General features: G+C 39.7%; 2 protein-coding genes across 4 annotated transcripts; both read left to right on the forward strand.

Moving 5' to 3' along the window:
• The first annotated feature begins 67 nt into the window (after window positions 1-67).
• LOC109103819 (mRNA cap guanine-N7 methyltransferase-like) lies at window positions 68-12,786 on the forward strand. The gene is made up of 11 exons (XM_042775955.1): window positions 68-218; window positions 541-671; window positions 1,946-2,084; window positions 2,230-2,352; window positions 5,222-5,337; window positions 5,495-5,676; window positions 6,280-6,444; window positions 6,741-6,858; window positions 10,795-10,896; window positions 10,981-11,014; window positions 12,148-12,786. The coding sequence occupies exons 1-11, from the start codon at window positions 203-205 to the stop codon at window positions 12,183-12,185; spliced, it is 1,164 nt and encodes a 387-aa protein (XP_042631889.1). The 5' UTR covers window positions 68-202; the 3' UTR covers window positions 12,186-12,786.
• A 3,893-nt stretch (window positions 12,787-16,679) lies between these two features.
• Window positions 16,680-21,969, forward strand: LOC122148726. 3 transcript variants are annotated; one of them, XM_042775957.1, is made up of 2 exons: window positions 16,680-17,342; window positions 18,977-21,969. In XM_042775957.1, the coding sequence occupies exon 2, from the start codon at window positions 19,722-19,724 to the stop codon at window positions 21,609-21,611; it is 1,890 nt and encodes a 629-aa protein (XP_042631891.1). In that variant the 5' UTR covers window positions 16,680-17,342; window positions 18,977-19,721; the 3' UTR covers window positions 21,612-21,969. The 3 variants fall into 3 exon arrangements, with proteins under 3 accessions (XP_042631891.1, XP_042631890.1, XP_042631892.1); XM_042775956.1 differs by lacking the exon at window positions 16,680-17,342 and having other exon boundaries at window positions 18,060-19,538; window positions 19,713-21,969; XM_042775958.1 differs by lacking the exon at window positions 16,680-17,342 and having other exon boundaries at window positions 18,061-19,173; window positions 19,377-21,969.
• The last annotated feature ends 1,435 nt before the right edge of the window (window positions 21,970-23,404 follow it).

Here is a 23,404-nt window from a genome sequence, read left to right on the forward strand (position 1 = left end):
TTTATTTTCGTTTGCAAAACTTTATTTTCTTTTGCTAAACTTGATTTTTTTGCGTATATATACGGCATTATTTTGACTCCATAGAGAAGTACTCATCTGCAGTAGACGCCGGTCCTGTAGGCGGCGCTGCGGGGGTTCATCTGAACCAGATCAGGAGAGATCCGTGAAGAGAGAGAGAGAGCGCGCTGCTTGTGGAGACTTGATGGCGCAGAAGTCGAGTGAGTGCAGCGATATTGATTCAGTCTTCAGCGATCTGCGTGTTACATAATCATATACATAATATATGATGTAATTGTTCGTCTCTTTCTGAGGTCAAGCAGTGTCAGAAACACGTGCTGCTATTATGAGCGCAGCACTGACGCACTGCTAGTTCACGTTCATATTGATCTGTCTGCATACATTTCATTGTATATACATCGCTTAACATTTCAAATCATTTTTTTTCTTGAAGTGTGTTTTCTCTGTGGTCCATCAGTGTATTTAAAAGGCGAACGCGTATTTCCTAACATAAATATGAGTGTGTTGCTTGTCTGTTCAAAGGATTGTTTGAGGCGGACAGGAAGTGTTCTGATCAGGACATAGACCAGACCTCAGCTTCATCCTCATCATCCTCATCGCTGAAGAGACAGCGGGACGGTGATGATGAAGAGCACTCTCCCAGTAAGAAGCAGGTGAGCTCGCGCACAGGCCTGACATGTCATGCACATTGGCTGTAAGAAAGTTTATAGTTTTATAAAAACTCAGAGACTGGGGCTAGTTGTTTACTCCAGGGATTTACTCTCAGGGTATTTACTGTTTATTAAAATTGAGTTATGGCTTTTAAAGGAATAGTTCACCCAGAATGAAAATTGGGTGTAAATGAACTCGCCCTCAGGGCATCCTAGATGTAGTTGAGTTTGTTTCTTCATCTGAACAGATTTGGAGAAATGCAGCATTGCATCACTTGCTCACTAGTGGATGCTCTGCAGTGAATGGGTGCCGTCAGAATGAGCGTCCGAACAGCTGATAAAAACATCACAATAATCCACACCTCTCCTGTCCATCAGTTAATGTCTTGTGAAGTGAAAAGTTGTGCATAAACAAATCCATCATTAGGACGATTTTAACTTAAAATGATTGTCTCTAGCTAAAACCCTGGGGAAGGCTTAGCCTCTGCCCCTGCACAATTAAATTAAATATATTACGTCTGTGGCAAACAAACTGAAAATGAATGAAAAGTGTCGAATGCAGCATTAAGTTAAGATCTGCTCATGTAGCACTATATTTCTTTTTACGCTTTTTAACAAAATCACCAGTCTTTGGGTGTGTTACTTAAAAAATGTATTCCGTTACAGTCACAAATTACTTAATGGAAAAAAAGTATTCAGTAACTTAATCCAAGCACCACAATATAAAAGTAATCTGATTACTTTTGGATTCCTTCAAGGTCACACATGTAAATGCAATATAATCGAAATTACTTATTTTGCATCATATCCTAAATAAATATATGTGATGCACAATATAAAATATTTAAGAAAATGCCATTTAGTTGGGTAAGTATGCTCTGCTCATATCAAACCAGAACACAACAGAAACACATGTCAGTATAATAAGAACAGTTGCACTGAATTATGTTAACATTAACATTGCTAAAATATTGTAGGATTCAAGATGCAGAAGTTTAATCCTGTGGAGTATTGCAGTTAATCTGATGGGCATCTAATGAAAAGAGTAAATGTGCATTCAGTTAAAACTCACAGGTTTGAGCAAAATTGTCTATTGAGTTTCTATGATTTATGAAAAATGTTCTAAAAGTTTCTATGATTTAAGTTGTTTCAGAGGTCCTTATAGGAAAATAACCAACTTTTTGAGCAATGATGCCGGGCAACTTTGACTTTTGTTGCCATCAAGGGGCAATCAGGTGAGACACGTTTTTTTAAAAACATGTTTTTTTGTTTTGCAGGTCACCGAGGAATCGTTACACAGTCAGAAAGTGGCCACACATTACAACAAGCTTCAGGAGCGTGGCCTGGCAGAGCGCAATAAAAGCAGGATAGTGCATATGCGCAACTTCAACAACTGGTTAAAGAGTGTGCTTATAGGTGAGAAGCAGCACTGGCTTGCGTTTACCGTACAGTGGCATGCTTGTTGGTGGTTGGGTTAGATGCTAATAAACTCTACTGAGTGGAATGGCAAGCAGGATCTCACAGAGTTGTTGTTCTGAGGTCTGTGTGTTGGTCTCCTCAGCGGACATCTTGGACAAGGTGAAGCAAAGACGGAGAGAGGTGACCGTGCTGGATCTCGGCTGTGGAAAAGGAGGAGATCTTCTCAAATGGAAGAAAGGACATATTGATAAACTTGTGTGTGCAGGTAACTACATGGTTCTCTTCATACTTTGATATTGTCTTCATTTGTAAATTTTTAGGGTTCTCTTTACTGTATTCTGGAAGATCTCTCTCTGTGAAAACCATACGTCTTTTTTTTCTTTACCATTTGAAAAAGCATATACGAATTGGTAAAGCCATAGCTAACAAAGTTTAAAGCCCTTGTATAAGTGCAATGATTGCGAGTCAGTTGAGTAAGCTGTCGTCTTTTACTCTTCGCAGGATGAGACTAGCCTTCACTCAGTATAGATTTTTTGGGGAATAGTAAATGGTATAGTTAAGTGTAGATAGTAATTTGTTTATTTTACATAGTGTTTACTGAATTAAAAATAAATAATTTTAAAGTTCCCTTTCGAACAGTCGCTTCTTTTGCATTGTACGCTTAAACAGGATTTATACTTTCAACTGGCTCCGCTCCGCGAGCCTCCGCTGACTGACCTTCCCAAACGGACGAGGCTTTTATTATACTTATTGCGTTCGCTGTTGTACTGTTGAAATTTGCATGTACAAGACTTCTCGCATGATGAATGAGTTGATGAATTAATAAATTCTTTATGAATAAACTGTTTAAAACAATCTTAAACTATTGGCTTCATTTAGCATCGGACACAAGACAACTTTAAGCAAATAGTTTATAATTAGTATCTAAATGAATCCTAATTCTATTTTTATACAATAAAAATATAACGTACTTCAAACAAAAAGCCTTGGACAAACTATGCAAACAATTTTTTCCAAAAAAAAAAAAAAACATTTTCTGTTAAAAAGCACTTGATGGAGTTTAAACTTCACATTAAACTGCTTCTTTTTTCACACAAATGCCGGCACAGAGGTGCATGTTCGGCTAGAATCGCTCTGAACTCATGAATCTTTGGATGCGGAGCTGTGCAGAAATTTACAAAAAAATGCCGTGCACACCGCCACGCAAAATGAGTTTGCGCGCCCTCAAAGCGAACTTCCGGCAACACCGCTATGTATTTGAACTGCATGAAATCTATAAAATGTTCAATAACTCTTTTCATGTTTCTGGGGTTCTTAGAAGCAGAAGTCATCATAGTTGGGTAAACTTATATTCAAAAGAAAACAAGAATTTTTAAGATTGCAGTGTGTCTCTTTAATCTAGTCTTAAACTACTGGCTTTATTTCACATCGAACACAATTTATCACAATCTAATTCTATTTTTACACAATAAAAATAAAACATACTCAAACGCCCTCAAAGCGAACATTCGGCAACATCGCAATGACGTTATATTTTCCATGCGCACCCAAGCGAACTTGCAGATGCGTCGAGAATAAATTAGCCTTTATGGGAAAACTCCTGTTTACTCGTAGAGGCCGTCTACACAACGTTTTTAGCCAAAAACTGAAAACTTTTTATGCGTTTTGCCTGTTCGTTTACACTACAACGGCATTTTAGGGACCGGAAATGCATATTTTTGAAAACAGGATTCAAAGTGCAAGTTTTTGAAAATGCCACCATTATTGTTTTCATGTAAACACCCAAAACGGGAATCTTTGAAAGCGGTGATGTCATGTGCGTGCGTTGTGCGTGTAAGGTATGTAGACATGCGCTGTACGTAACGATTTTAAAGGCAAGCCTGAACAAACATGACAAACACAACAATGGCGGAGTACATGGTACTGTTATTGCCGCTCAAGAGTTTGCAAACTGTGGCTTTACTTCACCAATATTACAACCAACACCAGAGACACATCATATACAAAATATAATCGTCACTTTCCTATAGATACTGTTTACTAGCAAGGTGACAGTGCCTACTACTGGCCTGGCATACGCAATACAGCGTTTTTGGCTGTTTTCGTGGATATGTGTAAAAGCAAATCGTTTTGAAAACGTTGTTGTGTATACGTGAAACTTTTTAAAAACGCAAGGGAAAAACTTCAGCTTTTGTCTACATGGTTGTCGTGTAAATGTAGCCTGATACCGAAGCCTGATTTTGTTCAAGTTCGTGCAGCTGCACGAACCAGTGGCACTTCAACCTGTCAGTGGGAGTGGAGCCGACTGCTGAATAAGTCGGCTCTGAGTGCCTTTGTCAGAATTTTTCTCCTTCAGTGACAAAGATCTTCTCCTTTGTGGACTGTTTCTGAGATATCGCCTAGAAGCCTTCCCCTGTGACCATCCGGTGACTACCAGAGCAAATTTCTGAGCAAATTTCTGGCGATGTTGTTGCAAATGTCACGTCATGAGTGTGGTTCGAACCGGGGCATGATGCAGATGAGCATGTGTTTGATGGCGAGGCTTCAAGATAAAAAGTTTGAGAACCGCTGTTCTAGAATGTAATTTTAGCTTATAATACAAACAAATCATTCAATTTGTGTTTTGATTCATTGAAACAGACAGTTTGAACTTATTCATAAAATCAATTCCAAACACTATCAGCATTTTTGCTTCAGAAGTTTAAATCAGAGATGCTTTTAGAAATATCTGAATATTTAAAATATTTTAGCAATAAATAATTTGAAAATCAATTAAATCTGTAAATCTATTATAGCATCTTAAAAAAAAAAGTAAAAAAAAAAAAAAAAAAAAAGGAAGTAAACACTGTAACAAAGTCTGGGCTCACTGGGAAATATATTTTCTAAATTCTCATGAAGTACACAATGAATAGAACATAGCAGTCAACTGGATGTAGTGCAGCATAGTTTGAAATCAAGATACAAAGGCAAAGTGCTATAATACTTTTAAAAACATTACAGTTTCTTAAGTTGGTATACTGTTAAAATGTATTTTAAAATGACCATTAATCAAGACAAATTAGCATTGACACGTTACTGCACTCCTTTAAATGTCTTCATATTGTGAATCAGTCACTTGTGTTTGTACGCCACAGATATCGCAGCTGTGTCCATCGAGCAGTGTCAGCAGCGCTATAATGACGTGAGACGTAGGGGTCACCCAAACGACCGCACCTTCTCAGCCGAGTTCATCACCGCAGACTGCAGCAGGGTATGAGCCGGTGTTCTATCAGATCTTCACAGATTACACACTTCACCAGCTGCTTCATATGTTAGAGAGACTCATTGATTTCATCGCAAAAAGGAAGAGAGATAAAAGTCAGTGTGTGACAGTACAGGGTCACGTTCTCTCTGTCTGTCTGTCTCAGGAGCTGCTGTCTGAGAAGCTGCGGGACCCTGAGCTGCGGTTTGACGTGTGCAGCTGTCAGTTTGTGTATCATTATTCCTTTGAGAGTGAGCAGCAGGCTGACACCATGCTGAGAAACGCCTGTGAGAGACTCCGGCCGGGAGGATTCTTCATCGGAACCACTCCAGATGCGTATGAGCTGGTGTAAGATCTCTCTCTCTCTCTCTCTCTCTCTCTCTCTCTGTCTCTCTGTCTCTCTGTCTCTGTAGTATATTGGCTGTTTGTTAGTATTTATAAATCACATATTAATGTCTTATTCTGCACTAGCATATTTTAGATTCCTTAACCTGACCCCATGCCAAAATAAAATGAAAAACCCTTAGTGAATATGTTCCCTAATCTAAAGTGTTACCAAAAAAGCATACTAACCTCAAACTTTTGAGCAGTCCTGCACGTACTTGTACATTAGGTATAGAAAATACTTATGTTAATAAAAGTGAAAAGTGTTTTTAGTTTACGATGCAAACAAATCATTCAGTTTGTGTTTTGAACTGATTAATGGAAATGAATAGTTTATTGATTCATAGAAATGAATTGAACATCCCAATACAATCTGCATTTTTACCACTGGATTTTGAATGTGAGATGTTTCACACAATTGCATTCACAATAGTAACGAAATAATGTAATCATGTCAACCAGACCACATAAATTCTCATTTTGTTCCACAAAACAGTGATTTTATTTGTTAACCACAGCTGTTAACATTCAGTATGTGCTTTAATATTATGATCTCTCGATCTGCAGGAAGCGTTTGGAGGCGTCGGACTCCAACAGCTTTGGAAATGAAGTGTTCAGGGTGACCTTCCAGAAGAAAGGAGACTACCCTCTGTTCGGCTGTCAGTATGACTTCAGTATGGAGGGTGTCGTCAACGTCCCAGAGTTTCTGGTGTATTTCCCCCTGTTTGAGGAGTAAGTGTGTCCTCTTCCTCTCAAACACAGCGAGTCATCACGATTGTTCCTTTCCTGATGTGTCAGCAGAGGGTGCTACAGCTCCATAACTATGTGCTGTCATGTTGGACACATCCTTGAGTTCATATTGTTTAGTTCTGCTTTAAGAAAATCCTTAACACTTGCAGTTTGTTTTAAATGGAATTATAAGGTTACAGATTCAAACAAACAAGCTATTCGCTTTGGCAAGAAACCACTGATACTTCCTGTGTTGTGCAATAAATATCATGAATCATGAATTTTTTTATTTTTTTCAGAATGGCGAAAAAGTACAACATGCGTCTAGTTTACAAGAAAACCTTCAGAGAGTTCTTTGAGGAGAAGGTTAAAGATGAGAAGAATAAGGTTCTGATGCAGTGGATGCAGGCGCTGGAGGTTTGTAGCTCTGTTCTTAATGTGGGTACGACTGACACTCGTCTTTGACAATCAGTGAATCTCTTGCTTATTTCCTCTATTCATTCTTTATGAATCCTTCATGAACGGAGAATAACACACAAAATGATGTTGAATTGTCCGTTTTGACGAGTATTAACGCAAACGCAGTTGATTACGCCTAAGGTGAACGTAAGCAGTAGGGAGAACATGTATCAGTACATTGCATCCATTGCTGCTGTGCATTTGGTTTTAAAGGGACAGCAGCCTAATTTAGTTGCTATTGTCCGAGTCATTGATGTTAATCAAGCATCAAAAGAAAAACAGAAAAACACTTACTGCTCTTGACTGAAAAACTTCAGCCCTAAAAATCGATCTAAATTTATTTATAGAAATAAATATGTCTGCTTGAAAGAATGAAGAATATGGTAAACAAGCTGGTATAAAGAATGCATAATTAGCTTATATAACCTTTGGTATTTAATTAAAAAGAAGACCATGTTCTTGATCTTTATGAGAAGTGGTTTTATTTAATTTTAACATAAAGGCATGTTGTGCGTCATTGCAGTTAATTGGGTGTCTATCTTGATAAAACCTTAATCAAACCTATATAATGAGTTTGTAAATTTTAGAGAAATGCTTAATAAATTCAATGTAACTAAACCCATTCGTTTTTTTCCGACTAAATTTACTGTCGATTTAGTTGACTAAAATCTTATGATATTTAGTTGACTAAAACTTGACTAAAACTAAAAACAATTCAGATGATTAAAATATGACTAAAACTAAATTAAAAATCTGCTGTCAAAAGTAACACTGATACTGTCAAAAACACACAACAAGATTTACATATAAACACAGTTGGTTACGTCTAAAGTGAAAGTAAACAGTTGAGGGAAAAGCGGATGATGCGTGTCTTAAAGTGACAGCAGACTTATAGCACTAAACATGCTGCCGCTTGTCATTAAAGGGATAGTTAACACATAAATTAAAATTGTCATTTTTTACTCACTCTCATGTTGTCCCAAACCTGTATTAATAAAAAAAAAAAAAAAAACACGAAAGAAGATACTTTGAAGAATGTGGGTAACCAAACACTTGCTGGTCCCAATTAACTTTGATAGTTGGACAAAAAAATACTATAGAAGTTACTAGAGACCAGCAAGGGTTTGGTAACCTAAATAACGTTTGTGTTCAACAGAAGAAAGGAATTCATTCAGGTTTAAAACTATATGAGAGTGAGTAAATGATGACAGAATTTTCATTTTTGGCTGAACTGTTAATAAAACAACAAAAATCACATACTGCTCTTGACCGAACAAACTAGCAAAATAGTAAAACCAACACGACAAAGAATCGTGATTAAAATCACCTCTAAGTTTAGTCTAATTTAAATGTAATTTACAACATTTACAACATATACAGATGATATTACAGTAAAATGTAATTGTGTTTCAGTAAAAATGCTGCATCTTTGATTCACATTACACAGCCCTTGATATATCTAAAATTGGTCCTTGTTTAATGTCATAATACACATCTGTTCTTCAGTGATTATTCGGTGCACATTATTCAAAAGAAAAGTGTTTATCTTCTAAATCTCTCAGCAAAATGGGTTGACTTGCTCTGCCTCTCACACAGCTTTCCTTTTTGGTTGCTGTTGGCTGCATTCTTATTTTTCCAGACCTTTCTTTTAAACCACCTGTTATGTAGAGATGACTTTTCTCGAGTCAGTTAATTTCTGATCAGTCCCACCCTATAATTCTTGCTTATTTAATGTCCTGCTTTAATTCAGGAATACATTGCGTTAGAAAATTACCTTGGGTTGTGAAGCCATTTTATATTGACTTTAAATATAAATTCCTCCCATGGTTTTGATGACTTTCCGTTAGCTATGATAAACTATTTAGTTATATATATATTTTTTTTCTTGTGTGTTTTCTGTCATTTTTATCATAGCTATATAATTTTATCATTTTAAGAGTAATTAAATACACCATTTCTTATTTCTTATAATAGTAATAATTTTTCCTGACTATAAGGTGACACTCAGTGTAATTAATTATGGCATTTTTATCATAGCTATATAATTTTATCAAATACTTTTGATTGATAGTCCTGTATGTGTGTGTAAAAGCATGTTCCTGTTGTGATTTTTTTTTTTATTTTTATTTTTTTAGTCAGGTCGACTGTATCCACATGAGCACAAATCCTCAACCGAACACAGCTGTAATAACTGCATATTAGCACAAACTGAGCATATTTAACACTCCTCAAGCCTCTTTTCCCAGTGAGAAATCCCTCTCACATTCAGCTGTAATCTCATTAGCCTCCCTAACATGAACATGACTGCTGAGAAAAAAACCCTGATTTTGAGCAGACTGGATGAAACGGGTCTGATTTCATCCTAGGCTTTTCGATGTGAGCAGATCTTCTCTTCCTTCCTTCATCTTTATTTCTTTGTTCTTCTGTAAAAAATTCACCAGCTATCTCGATAAATTGGACTAAAACACCTAGGGACTTAATTCAGACTCTCATAGAGCTTTGGAAATGTCTCTATAATTTGACTCGGACTAGCAGCCAGTCGTTGGCCACACACACACTGTAAAGTTTCAGGAGCGACAACAGGAGTGAATCCCCTAAATTACAATTCTGTGTGTGTGCAGGACAGAACCCATTCTCAGAGACTACAGTGATTGATACCATGGGAACCATAGCAATGTTCTGGCATCTTTCTGGCGCGTTTTGGTATCTGTTATTTTTAACTAAAGTGAGATTACAGCGACCAAAGACTCGTTATGTTTAGCGATTTCAGCTAAACCAGATCTGTAAGATATTGTTTGGAAAGCTGTTTCGTAGAGTACGCTCTTAAAGGGTTGCCATGTCCACTTACTATAAGCGATGATCATTAAGTGTCTTTGGGCTTGTTGTTTGAGCTCGTATCATAAAGAGATCCAGTTTATGAAGTGATAAAGTAGGCAGGTGCAGATTGTGATATTTTGTTATGTGGCAAGTTAACACGTTTGGATTTGAGTGTATTATGGGCTTGTTCTTATTTGTGGAGTTATTTTTCTAGCAAGACCTGGCAACACTGAGTCATAATGTAGCCTGTGATGTCTTCCACTGCACATACAGAAAAGACACAACTCTTAAAACCTGTTTAAAGATGTCACTAACAACTAGTTGTTGAGTTCGGTTCTGTACACTGCGTATAATTTCTGTAAATGTGGTTGTCACTACCTATTTTTTCCTATTTTTAGGAGTCGATACGGTTGCATAAATGCAGTTGTCACTCCCGTAAATAACAGAACTGTGTATAGAGAACAGGATTAGGCACTTAAAGGTGAACTGATAACCAAATTTAACTGCAGTTGACATGGCCAGTAAGTAGTGACCCAGCAACTTCCTAGCCACACCCTAGCAACCATTTACAGCACCCTAGCAACCATATAGTACAATTGACTGGCATATCTCAGCACCAGAACATTGTAGGGATATGATTGTGGTCTCTTTTGACTTGATAGTCAAGTAGTTTCACATATCAATCTTTAAACTGTCTAGCCACACCCTGGCAACCATTAACAGCACCCTAGCAACCGTACAGCAATGTGAATAATTCACAGCATCAAAGAGACATGTTGGTTAACACTTTTGATTCGAGCAGGCAACTAGTCTAAAAAAGTATCACTATGGAAACTGTGTGCAGAGACCCTAGCAACTATTTAGAGCACCCTAGCGACCATATAGCAACATGAACAAGCAATATGTTAGCCTCAGAACATCATACAGACTTAAAAGTTGGCTCTTGCAGCCCCCCCGAACACCCTAACAACTGCCTAGCTTTATATCTGTTATCTGTAGATAATGATGCCTTTTGAACCATACCGCTTTATCTTTACTTTGACAGAATCAAACAGTTTTGTCATCTTGTTGTCATAGCAATACCCTCCGGACGAGAGGGGCCAACTGGCGTCTGACAGTCCGGGCGAGTACGACCACGCCAAGAGAATCGCTGCCAGTCCTGCTGCCAGACGTCCACTGGTGAGCCGCAATATCATTTTCTTCAACAGAAAGCACTTTTTCTTTGTGTTAGCTGTGTTCTGATAGTTTGCTCTTTCTCCACAGGGAACCTTGAGCAAGTCTGAGTGGGAGGCTACAAGTATGTGACGTCCTTCCTGTTGAAATCAGTGTTCAGTGGCGTCTTTTGAAATAGATGTAACTTTGTGAAACACATTAGATGTTATCTCAACGGTTTTTATAAATTCACATGACAAAAAACTAATAAGATAATGCAGTGATTTTCATCAAAAGTCACTGTTGAGCTGTTCGATGTACATATTCATAGAGTGTAACATGCAAAAGGGCTCATTTGTATTGAAAACGCTGCCCGCATCAAAGCCAGGAAATTAAAGACCCCAGCTGTGAAATCACTTTTCTTCTTGAGATAAATGACTTGATATTTCCTCCTACTGAAGTACAGCGTGTGGGCTGGCTATCAGAGCAAAAAAAAAACTATTAGATTAGAAGCACTTAACTTGTAACTACACGAACAGAAAAGGTCAAGTAGTTACATGCAATTTTTTTTCTTTTTCTTTTTTTTTTTTGAGGACATGTACCATGGTAGCATCAAGGCATTCTTTTAATGTGAATAATGAATTAATGAATACAATTTTGGTTTCCGCAAATACATGAAGCAGCACAATGTTGTCAAGATTGATTGTAGCAAAAAATGTTTTTTTGAGCAGCAAATCGGCATATTATACTGATTTCCGGAGGATCATGTGACACTGAAGACTGGAGTAATGATGCTGAAAATTCAGCTTTGATCACAGGAATAAATTACATTTCACTGTATATTCACATAGAAAACAGTTATTTTAAATTCTAATAATATTTCAGTTACTGTTATTGTATTTTTGATGTAAATAAATGCTGCTTCAGTGAGCAGAAGACACTTTCAAAAAAGAAAAATTCCGACCCCAATATTTTGAACAATAGTGTAGCTTTGAAAAGTTTATTTTCTTCAATGAAATCTTTTGAACGGTTCATATAAATGAACTATTTAAAAACTATTAAATTCAAGTTTGTGCACAGCGTTAGGTATTTATGGTGAAATATTTAATTAAATGCATTTGCATTTGTGTACTTCCATAGAGTGATTCTGGTCTTAAGTAGTTTCTAAAAAATGAATGATATTTTTGCATAGTTTAATCTAGTACACGTTTTGAATGCGATTACCATCATGTCTCTTCCTTAACAACCAACAACTCTGCCTTCTCTCTCTTCTTGTAGGCATATACCTGGTGTATGTGTTTGAGAAAATGGCATGAGTCCGAGGGATTCACCATCGAGCTGTTGTGTCCGGATGAGTGAGCCAAAGAAATGGAGTCTCATTGTCATTCACCAGGTTTCCAGGAGCCTGCTGAGCACGTCCATTTCACAAACAGTCAAATATTTTTATACAACCAGAGCTTTCCCTTCATGAGAGTGTGTGTTTGGAGCTTGTGTGAGTTAGTGTGCACAATGCACATGATCAATATTCTGTCTGAAACTGTATTTCTGTTTATATGTCACGGTTCACATGCTACCCTTTCTCTTCAAGTCAAGCAGTCTAATAGCCCTGTAGAGCTCGCAGTCATACGCTCCCTTTGGGTTTGGCCTTGATTGTAATCCACCCTTCCCTTCAGGCTTGACTGAAATCTGTTGTGGATTATTATTTTTTTTCTTGGCTTTTTTCCTTTTCTCTCCTTTTTTTTCTGTACTGGTCACTTGTTAAGTAATGATGGTATAGTGCGTTATCTTCTACATATTTTCTTTGATTTTCAGGAAGGATGTGTATTCCAGTCTGTGCTCTTCTGATTTCTCTGTGTAGAGCAGTGATGCAGGCCCTGCAGCTGTCAGGGAAATAAAACCCGTTCTATGAATATTAAACCTGAGTTTGTCAGTTGAATGCCTGTCTTTTTTTGTTTGCTATGATCACTCAGTATATATTTGCACGTTTGTGTGCTTCACTCTGAAACATGCAGCCTCTACAGTCCTATGTAGTTAATTAAATCACAGACTTTTGTCATTTAAGTGCACTAAGCCAGATGATAGTTACTATTGTAATATATTGTAAAATGTAATTTATTCCTGTTATCAAAGCTGAATTTTCAGCATCATTACTCCAGTCTTCAGTGTCACATGATCCTTCAGAAATCAGTATAATATGCTGATTTGCTGCTCAAGAAACATGTCTGATTATTATCAATGTTGAAAACAGTGTTGTGCTGCTTCATACTTTTGTGGAAACAAACTTTTTTCTAGATTGTGTGGTCAACAGAAAGTTCAAAAGAACAGTGTTTATTTAAAAAACAAATCTTTTGTAAGATAAATGTTTTATGGTCATTTTTAATATTTATGCACCGTTGCTTAATAAAAGCATTAATTTAATTTTTTTTATTTATCAATTTCATATTAATTTTCATTGATTTAAAAAAAAAAAAACAACAACATTTGAATGGTAGTTTATCACAGTGCAAAATATTATGCAGCAAAAACATTTTCACTATTGAAAATATGTATATTTATAACCAATAGTGTTCAATATTCCAGTAACAACTTTTAAGAATGTTTAGTTACATACATATAGTTACACGTCCTTCTCAAAAAAATTAGCATATTGTGATAAAAGTTCATTATTTTCCATAATGTAATGATAAAAATTAAACTTTCATATATTTTAGATTCATTGCACAACAACTGAAATATTTCAGGTCTTTTATTGTTTTAATACTGATGATTTTGACATACAGCTCGTGAAAACCCATTAACGCTAAACACAAAAAAATTAGCATATCATGAAAAGGTTCTCTAAACGAGCTATTAACCTTATCATCTGAATCAACTAATTAACGCTAAACACCTGCAAAAGATTCCTGAGGCTTTTAAAAAACTCCCAGCCCTGGTTCATTACTCAAAAACCGCAATCATGGGTAAGACTGCCGACCTGACTGCTGTCCAGAAGGCCATCATTGACACCCTCAAGCGAGAGGGGTAAGACACAGAAAGAAATTTCTGAACGAATAGGCTGTTCCCAGAGTGCTGTATCAAGGCACCTCAGTGGGAAGTCTGTGGGAAGGAAAAAGTGTGGCAAAAAACGCTGCACAACGAGAAGAGGTGACCGGACCCTGAGGAAGATTGTGGAGAAGGACCGATTTCCAGACCTTGGGGGACCTGCGGAAGCAGTGGACTGAGTCTGGAGTAGAAACATCCAGAGCCACCGTGCACAGGCGTGTGCTTTTGAACCAGAAACAGCGGGCAGAAGCGCCTGACCTGGGCTACAGAGAAGCAGCACTGGACTGTTGCTCAGTGGTCCAAAGTACTTTTTTCGGATGAAAGCAAATTTTGCATGTCATTCGGAAATCAAGGTGCCAGAGTCTGGAGGAAGACTGGGGAGAAGGAAATGCCAAAATGCCTGAAGTCCAGTGTCAAGTACCCACAGTCAGTGATGGTCTGGGGTGCCATGTCAGCTGCTGGTGTTGGTCCACTGTGTTTTATCAAGGGGCAGGGTCAATGCAGCTAGCTATCAGGAGATTTTGGAGCACTTCATGCTTCCATCTGCTGAAAAGCTATATGGAGATGAAGATTTACGTTTTTCAGCACGACCTGGCACCTGCTCACAGTGCCAAAACCACTGGTAAATGGTTTACTGACCATGGTATTACTGTGCCTCAATTGGCCTGCCAACTCTCCTGACCTGAACCCCATAGAGAATCTGTGGGATATTGTGAAGAGAAAGTTGAGAGACGCAAGACCCAACACTCTGGATGAGCTTAGGGCCGCTATCGAAGCATCCTGGGCCTCCATAACACCTCAGCAGTGCCACAGGCTGATTGCCTCCATGCCACGCCGCATTGAAGCAGTCATTTCTGCAAAAGGATTCCCGACCAAGTATTGAGTGCATAACTGAACATAATTATTTGAAGGTTGACTTTTTTTTTGTATTAAAAACACTTTTCTTTTATTGGTCGGATGAAATATGCTAATTTTTTGAGATAGGAATTTTGGGTTTTCATGAGCTGTATGCCAAAAACATCAGTATTAAAACAATAAAAGACCTGAAATATTTCAGTTGGTGTGCAATGAATCTAAAATATATGAAAGTTTAATTTTTATCATTACATTATGGAAAATAATGAACTTTTATCACAATATGCTAATGTTTTCAGAAGGACCTGTATGTTAGGGGGGAGTTACATGGTTAAATAAGTGTACCGCTCCGCTCTTGCATTTAAAAGACTAGCAGTCATTGCAGGAAAGTACATTACTCTTATTAAGTGGTATTATGGGAGTTAAAATTTAAAAGTTTTTTAAATACTTAAATATTATACTGCAATTCACAATAATTAAATCCACAACGATATAAAGAAATTACTTGTGGCTCTTACATATAAAATCAGCAAAAATTAATTTGATTTTAATGCCAGCAAATTTCTTAATTTATAAAGATCTGTATGAACATAAAGGGAATAACGAATCCCTGAACAAAGCAGGGTCAGTATCAAAAGTCAGAGTGTGTATAAGTGTGTTTCCACCAGCTGCTTTAAGCAGTGCATTGCATCCCATCCTCATGGACTGCACCAGATTTGCCTGTTCTCACTGAGTTTGTGTGTGTGTGTGTGTGTGTGTGTGTGTGTGTGTGCGTGTATATATATATATATATATATATAATGCAACCATATTATTGCAGAAAATTGTGTGAAAACCATCTGAGTGGCAGTGATGTGGACTAAATTTCTTTCTTTTTTTTTTTTATTTTTTATGAGAGTTCAGAATGGTTCATGCTGACAGGATGACAACAGTAGCTAGTAATTGTGCATTGCAATGTTTGTCAGAATCAACACTGGCTTCTGCTCCTGTCAGGTTACGGAAAGACATCACCTGGTCTGACGCAATCTTTCTGAGGTGACCTGCAGATGGAGGGGTCAGAATGTGTGTAAACAAGATCAGTGGATCCATCCTTCATGTGTCAACAGTTCAGACTGCTGGCGGTGGTTGTGCAGTGGTGAGGAATATTTGTTTGGGCACACATTAAAACCTTTAATACCAAATGTTTAAAGGAGTTAACTCAAAAATGAAATTTGCTTAAAATACTTACTCTCAGACCATCCAAGATGAGTTTTTTCTTCATGGGGACAGAATTGTATTAATGTAGCATTATGTTACTTGTTCACTAGTGGATGCTCTGCAGTGAATGGGTGCCATCAGAATGAGAGTCCAAACAGCTGATAAAAGCATCACAATAATCCACAAGTAATCCACACCACTCCAGTCCATCAGTTAATGCTGTGTGAAGTATGAAGGTGTGTGTTTGCAAGAAACAAATCTAGCATCTGCTTAGGATCATGTACGATCGTTTGGGATTTACGTTTTAGGGATTCCTTTAGCCTTTTGACATTTGCATATAAATTACAGAATCTGGCTCCACGCTATACATTTATATGAGTGCTTAATAGCAATGTTTACCCCCCCATTATCTGGAAGATACTGAGCAGACCAACTCTTGGGTCTCCCCATCCAACTTCAAACACATTCCGAGGTAACTAGATAGCCCTCGATGCCAGACACCAAATGGCCCTGGCTGACCAGCCAGCTCACATTCTCACAACACACACACACACACACACACACACACACACACACACACACACACACACACACACACACACACACACACACACACACACACACACACACACACACACACACACACACACATTTATTCATTTAGACTATAATTAATCAGTTACAAATGTATCTGGTATATGCATGTATTGTTTGTATGTTTCACTATTGTAGTAGCCTAGTCACAATTCTTTATTTTCATTAGTTAGACTCTCAGTGCTTATATTCAGGTATATGAGTGTATCTCTGCTTTAAGATCTCCTACATGTTGCGTTCTTAGTATCAAAATGATCTGCTTTTTATTCCTCAAACAATTATGTACACTATGTGATCCTAATATGCATCATACTATTTGTACCATAGTTTGGGTAAAACCGAACAAATTCTCTAGACTAGCAATAAACATGCCAATGGGCCATAAACCGGAGACAAAGGAAATTTCTCCCGCTCAAAATTCATGCCTCTGATTGGGCATTCCACCCAAAAGGTGGGTGTGAATAGAAACTTTTAAAAGCCATTATCTTTGGATAATCTGTGCTCAGAAACCCTTGCTTTTCGAGACGAACACTCTCCAAGACTCCTCAAAACTCTCCTGAGTTTTACTTTCCGGCAGTTTTTCTCTTCAAAATAACTTTGTCGAACCACTGAGGACTTTCCTATCTTCAGAAGAACCAGAGGAAAATCTCCAGCTTCCTTCTAATAAGAACTAATCAAGAACCTACATTTTCTACCGCATCAGGACTCTTGTTCAGCAACGAAGCCAATGCAAGTAACCGTTTACAGCTACTAAGATGCGTGTTTAAGTCTGAGCCCCTTTTAAGGTGATTTTTGATTCTTTGATGATTCTCATTAGGTTGTGGTCTTCATATATGTGTTTTGCTTGATTTAGTTAGATGCTAGCTATAGGTTCACTTATTAAATCTCTTATATTCACAATTGATTTGTCTCTGTGTGTTGCTCACAATTCAAAGTCACTGAATGTTTGTTATCTTGCTACATGCTAAACTACTGCTAGTACTGCATAAGTAGAACAGTTATTCTTCCTTGGCCAGGAGAATAACCTTTTCTAGAATTGATTAATGGTTATTTTGTCTGCTCGGTGGACGGACAGATCGAATAATTGTAATATCAATTCTGCTACAGTTAATTCTAAAATCTAATCTAAATATTCATTAATAATTATAACCAGTTATAATTAATCATAAATATTCCCTTTTTTGAGCTAATTTGCTACATTATTTGGTGGAGGACGCGGCGACATTCAAACTTTGTTTGTGAGCAAACTCAGTATCAATTTATTTGTATTCTTATATTATGCATGCTTAGAGTGAGACAAGTCGCAACGCGAACTCACTCTGCTGATTGGATGGTTCATAGCCACCTCCAGTACTGTATTTTAACAGCCTCTATTTGTCTAACATTTAGTTACTGTTAATTGTTAAAGTAAACTGCAGTTCATAATATTAAAATTGTTCTCTAAAGACGACGAAATCTCTTTTAAGTACATTTTAATATTATCAAAATCGCCTGTTGGAACGAAGAAAAACTTCATTCATTGCGATAAAATTGATTTGAGCGATGTTCCTCTTATCATCTTTTAAAGGCCTTATTTGATTGTATAGCTAGATTGAAGTCATTGCGTTTTCCAATTTCATTCAATTAAACGATCTCACTCCCTTAGGATTACCCATGCGTGCCTAATGCAGATCTGATCATAAGAATATTGCGAGTCAGTAAATGATTGGAATGTAAATGGGAGCTGTTAAAACCTTGATCAAGTGAAATTTGTATAACAGTAGCGAAGAAATCCTGTTGTTTATAATTTTTATTGTGTGCTGGCAGCGAAGAAATCCTGCCAAACGCAACAGTGTGCAGTTAAGTTACACATACTGTAAGAATCTGTTAAGTCACATTGTTCTTGTGATAGCTGCAGTAAATGGTCCGACAGAATGAGAGTAATCTCACACTAAACGCGATCAGTTTTAACACAATTGGAGCACAGTACCTTAAACTAACGCCAGAGGGCAGGCTGTTTAAGTATCTAACACTCCTTGAACTCCTCCTCCTACCCTCCTGACTTTACCTGTTGTGGGCTCACCCACTCCACCTTGTGGGCATTCTCAGCTAGGTTGACTTCTCTCTCCCTAATTCCATGGATTTCAGTTTGTTTTATTGTTAATTTCGTTTCTGTTTTTTTTCTTCCCTTCTTGTCATTATTATCATTCTTGTCCATTCTAGTTACCTGCTGGTTTATTTTTTTATTTTGTATTATTTTTGTTTTTACTGTATTATCTGTTATCACTTTTATCAGTTTATTTTTGTTTTGTTCTTTATTATTATTATTATTATTGGATCAGGTTTCTCTCCCTATCTTCTCTTACTTAACCACTCACTTATTTAAATTTAGTTTAAACAGTGTTTGAATTTAAATTTAAAACTAATTTCTGTATTCTAGCCATTTGTGTTTACCTATAGGTAGCACTCCCTCTAGTGCTTAGTTGGTGAATCGACAGTTGCCTCGACAGCGGATCACAGTGAGCTGACAAGAGATCCTGACTGGATAACCTCAATCCATCACTAAGCCTAGGCCATAGAATACTGCCCCATCCAGCTAGCGAAACCCCCAAAACAGGTTTCTCCTCAATCTGTAAGGTAATTAGCCTGATCCTGCTGTCCAAGCAAGGCTGACACACTAGATGTTATGAACCAACAGCGCCCTCTACCCAGTAGGCCCTGTCATAACCCCTAACAGCAGTGAAAGGCTTAAACCTCCTCTCTCCTGTTTCCACTTCTCTGTGTTTTGATTTGTTGTCTTTGTTTGTTTTTTCAGTTTCTTTCTTTTTGTTTGCCTAGAGACCGAACCTTTGAGAATCATCAGGGAAGGCTGAGTAATAGATTGACGACCCAAGCTGCCAAAGTCTTTAGACGATCATGCTGTCAACAATCTTAATTAGATCCTTTCCGGTGCTCCCCCACAACAATTAGACACACCTTGCCATTCACGGCCGAGATAGCAGGTGCCTGGTCTACACCCCACTAACTGTTTGTACTCATCAAACAGACCGTGCATAGAACATATAATTACTATAATTGCAGCCTGCTAATGCTGTAAGGACTTGCATTGGCCTTTTTGTGCTGTCCCCCCCCTCTCTCTCTCTCTCTCTCTCTCTCCCTCTCTCCCTCTCTACCAGTGAGTCAGCATGTCTCGATCATCCAGCACTGATGCCCACTGGGATCGACTAGAGTCCTGGCTGAGTGCAATAACTGGTACCCTCCTGTCTGAAGCCGCCGGTGGCCTACAGCACCTGAGCCGGGAACAGCTCGACGACAACCTGGGTGCCCTGATGTCACACGATCCGACACAGGACTACAGCCACAAAGATCTCATCAAGATCATCGGGCCACTATCCCACAACCTCCTCGCTCAGGCAAAGCTGAATGAAGCAAGCATCTCCCGCATGGAACAGGAAGCAGCAGTGCTGAAGCTTCAGGCTGAGGAGGCTCAGAGAAACCTGGTTCTTGCTCAAAGTCAACTGGACCAGCACCAGCACCAGCACAGGACAGCGGACGAAAAGGACCAAGAGCTGCAGGAGGAAATAGAGGAACTCCAGAAAGCCTTGACTGATCTCCGTGTAGACAAAGCATGCCGAGAGCACTATGAAAAGGACACCATAGAGGAACTGAGTGAAAAACTTCAGCAAGCTGAGGCTCTCCTGAGGAGAGCAGAGACTGAACTCAAAGAGAGAGACGCCAGGGCTAAGGCCTGCGAAGGCCACCTGCAAAGTTCCTGGGCTGAAGTCCGTGCCCTGGCCCAACAAAGAGACGATTTAAAAGATGAACTTGACATAGTTCACCGGGAGCTTAAACATGCATATAGACTGCAAAGTGACTCTGAAAGGGAAATGCACACCACAGAATTTCCCCTAACCAGTAGGCTGATACCTCCTAGTCAAGAACTCCCACTTCGAAAGGGGGGTGAGAGTCCACTGCTCAAGACATCACCTGCCAGCATCCCAGAACCCCCAGCAGCAGAAAGGGGATGGGAGCCTTTCCAAAGGCTGTCTTCCAGTCACGGTGTGTCACCTAAAGAATTGGATAAGCTGGCTAGAAACATTCCCACTTTCACTCCAAACCCCGCAGGGGGCCACGATGTGCACGCCTACTTAAAAGACATTGACTTTCACTTGCAAACTGTTGCCAATGCTACCGCACGAGACAGACTCTATCTGCTCAGGATCACCTCCAGCCGTGAGGTGCGGAGCTTTCTAGACCGGCAGCCAGAAATGGTCAAAGTAGATTGCCAGCAACTGGAGCAGGCTTTGATTAAGGAGTTCTCTGACCCAGAGTCAGAGCAAGGACTGATTACGGCCATGGACCTTAAACAGGGCAGACAGGAAACCACACAGGCCTACTACAACAGGCTTAGACAGGCCTACTTCGGAGCACGGAATGAGCCAGGAATGGAAGACGATTTTAACTTCAAAACTCTGTTCCTCCGGAACCTGCACCCAACAGTGAGTCACCACCTGGGGGTTCTGGCTTGCCCACGGACTATGTCCACTCAACAGCTGCGAGATTTGGCCCATAAGGCCTATTCAAAACAAAGAACTGCCGCTGGAAAGACAGGAAAAAGACCCACAATCTGTCCTGTCGCTAATCAGAGTTCAGAACTTGCTCTAGAGGGCGCCGGACCAAGCCACAGTGACCAACCTGTCAACACAATGGCAAGATCCTTCCCAGCCAGCAGAGAACAGCGTGGCCATGGTGGTGCCCGTCCTAAGCACCAGACTGGGCACACCGAGAGATCCTGGAACAGGTCACAACCACCCCTCAACCGAAAGGGTGGAGCCACATGGGAAGCCAGGAGACGGCCCAAAGGGAACCGACACTCAGCGGCACAAGCATCAAGCTCAGACTGCCAGCAGCAGAACAGCTCTCAACACACCCTGGACAAGCCCAAATATAAACTATCAGCAGAACAAAACCGGGAAGCTACATCTGAATCAGCAGCGATCATGAGACTTTTAAAGGAACTCCTCCAGAAAAAGCACTATAAGGGAGACAAAAGAGATGAGTCCGATCAGTTATGACTAAGCATTAGATCTGACCCCAACGCCCACTCAGATTCCTCTGAAAATGAACCTCCCAACCAGATCACTGCTAATCCACTGCTGACCACAGAACCAGATATCCCATCACCAAGTGATAACATCACTCACCCACCTCAGCTGACCGCTGAACCACCAGAACCGTCCAACATCCCTCAACACACCTCCAGCCAGGACCGCAAAGTACCAGAAAGTGCAGTCTTGGTGGTCTGCTTCCCTGACGAGCCACACACGACCAGCTCTGACTGCTTGCCATTCACCACACAAGCCCAAGGGCCAAGACTCCTGGGGAACCTAATCGAAAGGGGGGTGGCCAAAAAACTCTACCTGGCCATCACATTGGAAATTAAACTGAAACCCCAGGCCCTGGTGGACACTGGAGCTGACCTCACTTTAATGTCAAGCCAACTTTTTGACAGACTTCAAAGTGAAGCCAAGAGACAGAATCGAACTCTTAAATATCAGAGGTGTGTGCTGAATGTGCAGTCCTACAGCCAAAATGAGGTCCAACTTGAACAGGTAGCTCCAGTTCACCTGACCATCGGCCCTATGAGTTTAGTGCACCCTGTGTACATTTCTCCATTGGACACATATACTCTCCTCATTGGCAAAGACCTGCTAGACATCTTTGAGCCATTGTTAGATTTTAAACAACTGAAAATCTGGGCTCAAGTGCACGAACCTCTGCCTCCTCAGTCACCAAAATCACCCCAGACAGACTGCCAGGTCACAAAGGTCGTGGAAAATCCTGCCGCCAGCCGCGGGAACGTCTCGGCCCAAGAGCGAGGTTCAAGGTCGCTTCTTTGTACTTTCCAGCTAGCCAAAGACTCTGAATCATATGGCCCCCAGGTTAAAGGGGGCTTACAGCTGAATGATGTCACAACAACTGACCCCATACTAGCACTATGGGCAGACAATTCAGCCATCAACCTCTCACTGTTCAATGCTCTCAAACAGAATTCAACGAACATTCCTTTTGCTAACAAACGCACACGATTCCCTTTGAATCCCTGCCCATCATCCATGGTGATTGCCATGTGCGCTGAACTTGAAGTGGAATGACAGGTGTCTAACCCATTACTTCCTGGTCCTGCCAGATGCACCGCATGATGTCTACATTGGAGCGGACAGGGCTCACGTGGACATGATTAATGAAGTGATATGGGCTCCAATGACCTCACAGTCACCCACGGTTCCTGTCAACCTTGAGAACTTCCTGTCAGGCCAAACCATCCCTGAGGCCTGCATGGTAATCAATGAACAAGAGACGGTAGTACCAGCTTACACCAAAGGGGTCACTGTTCGACTCAACCTGCGGAGTGGGCAAGTTCTCAGCCACACCCTTGCCTTCTTCCAACCTTCACCTGATTCTACCAGATTCAATGGTTACAGAAGGAAGCTTAGGCCACACAGTGTCTACAGCACCCTTCAAGATCATCACCATAACTTCAGTCATGCCAGTGGTCAAGGAACAGGTGTGTAGAACAGAGCTAACAGAAGACCAACACTTTGCCGTGTATACTGTCTCTAACCAGTCCACCAGCGAGAATGAGAGTGTGACTGCACCACTGACTGCCCACGGCACAGAGGAAGAAATGACAGAAGAGCCATACCCAGGTTTTGAGACACAAGTCCAGCAAATTCTGAAAGATGCTGATGCCATACAGGAGGACGCAGACCGCCACAGACTCCGTCAAGTCCTGTACAAATACAAAGAATAATTTGCCAAGGACTCTTTAGATTGTGGCCTCATTAATCTTCATGTTGTGCGTGTC

The sequence above is a fragment of the Cyprinus carpio genome, chromosome A19 (genome assembly GCF_018340385.1).
Source record: "Cyprinus carpio isolate SPL01 chromosome A19, ASM1834038v1, whole genome shotgun sequence".
NCBI lineage: Eukaryota > Metazoa > Chordata > Actinopteri > Cypriniformes > Cyprinidae > Cyprinus > Cyprinus carpio.

What these genes read in the sequence shown, in the direction of transcription:
- LOC109103819 (XM_042775955.1), top strand. An exon ending in ACTCTCCCAGTAAGAAGCAG is followed by an intron (nt 672 to 1,945) that starts GTGAGCTCGCGC and finishes TTTGTTTTGCAG; the next exon opens with GTCACCGAGGAATCGTTACA. An exon ending in GTCTGAGTGGGAGGCTACAA is followed by an intron (nt 11,015 to 12,147) that starts GTATGTGACGTC and finishes CTCTTCTTGTAG; the next exon opens with GCATATACCTGGTGTATGTG.
- LOC122148726 (XM_042775957.1), top strand. Translation starts at nt 19,722, where the DNA reads ATGTCTCGATCATCCAGCACTGATGCCCACTGGGATCGACTAGAGTCC.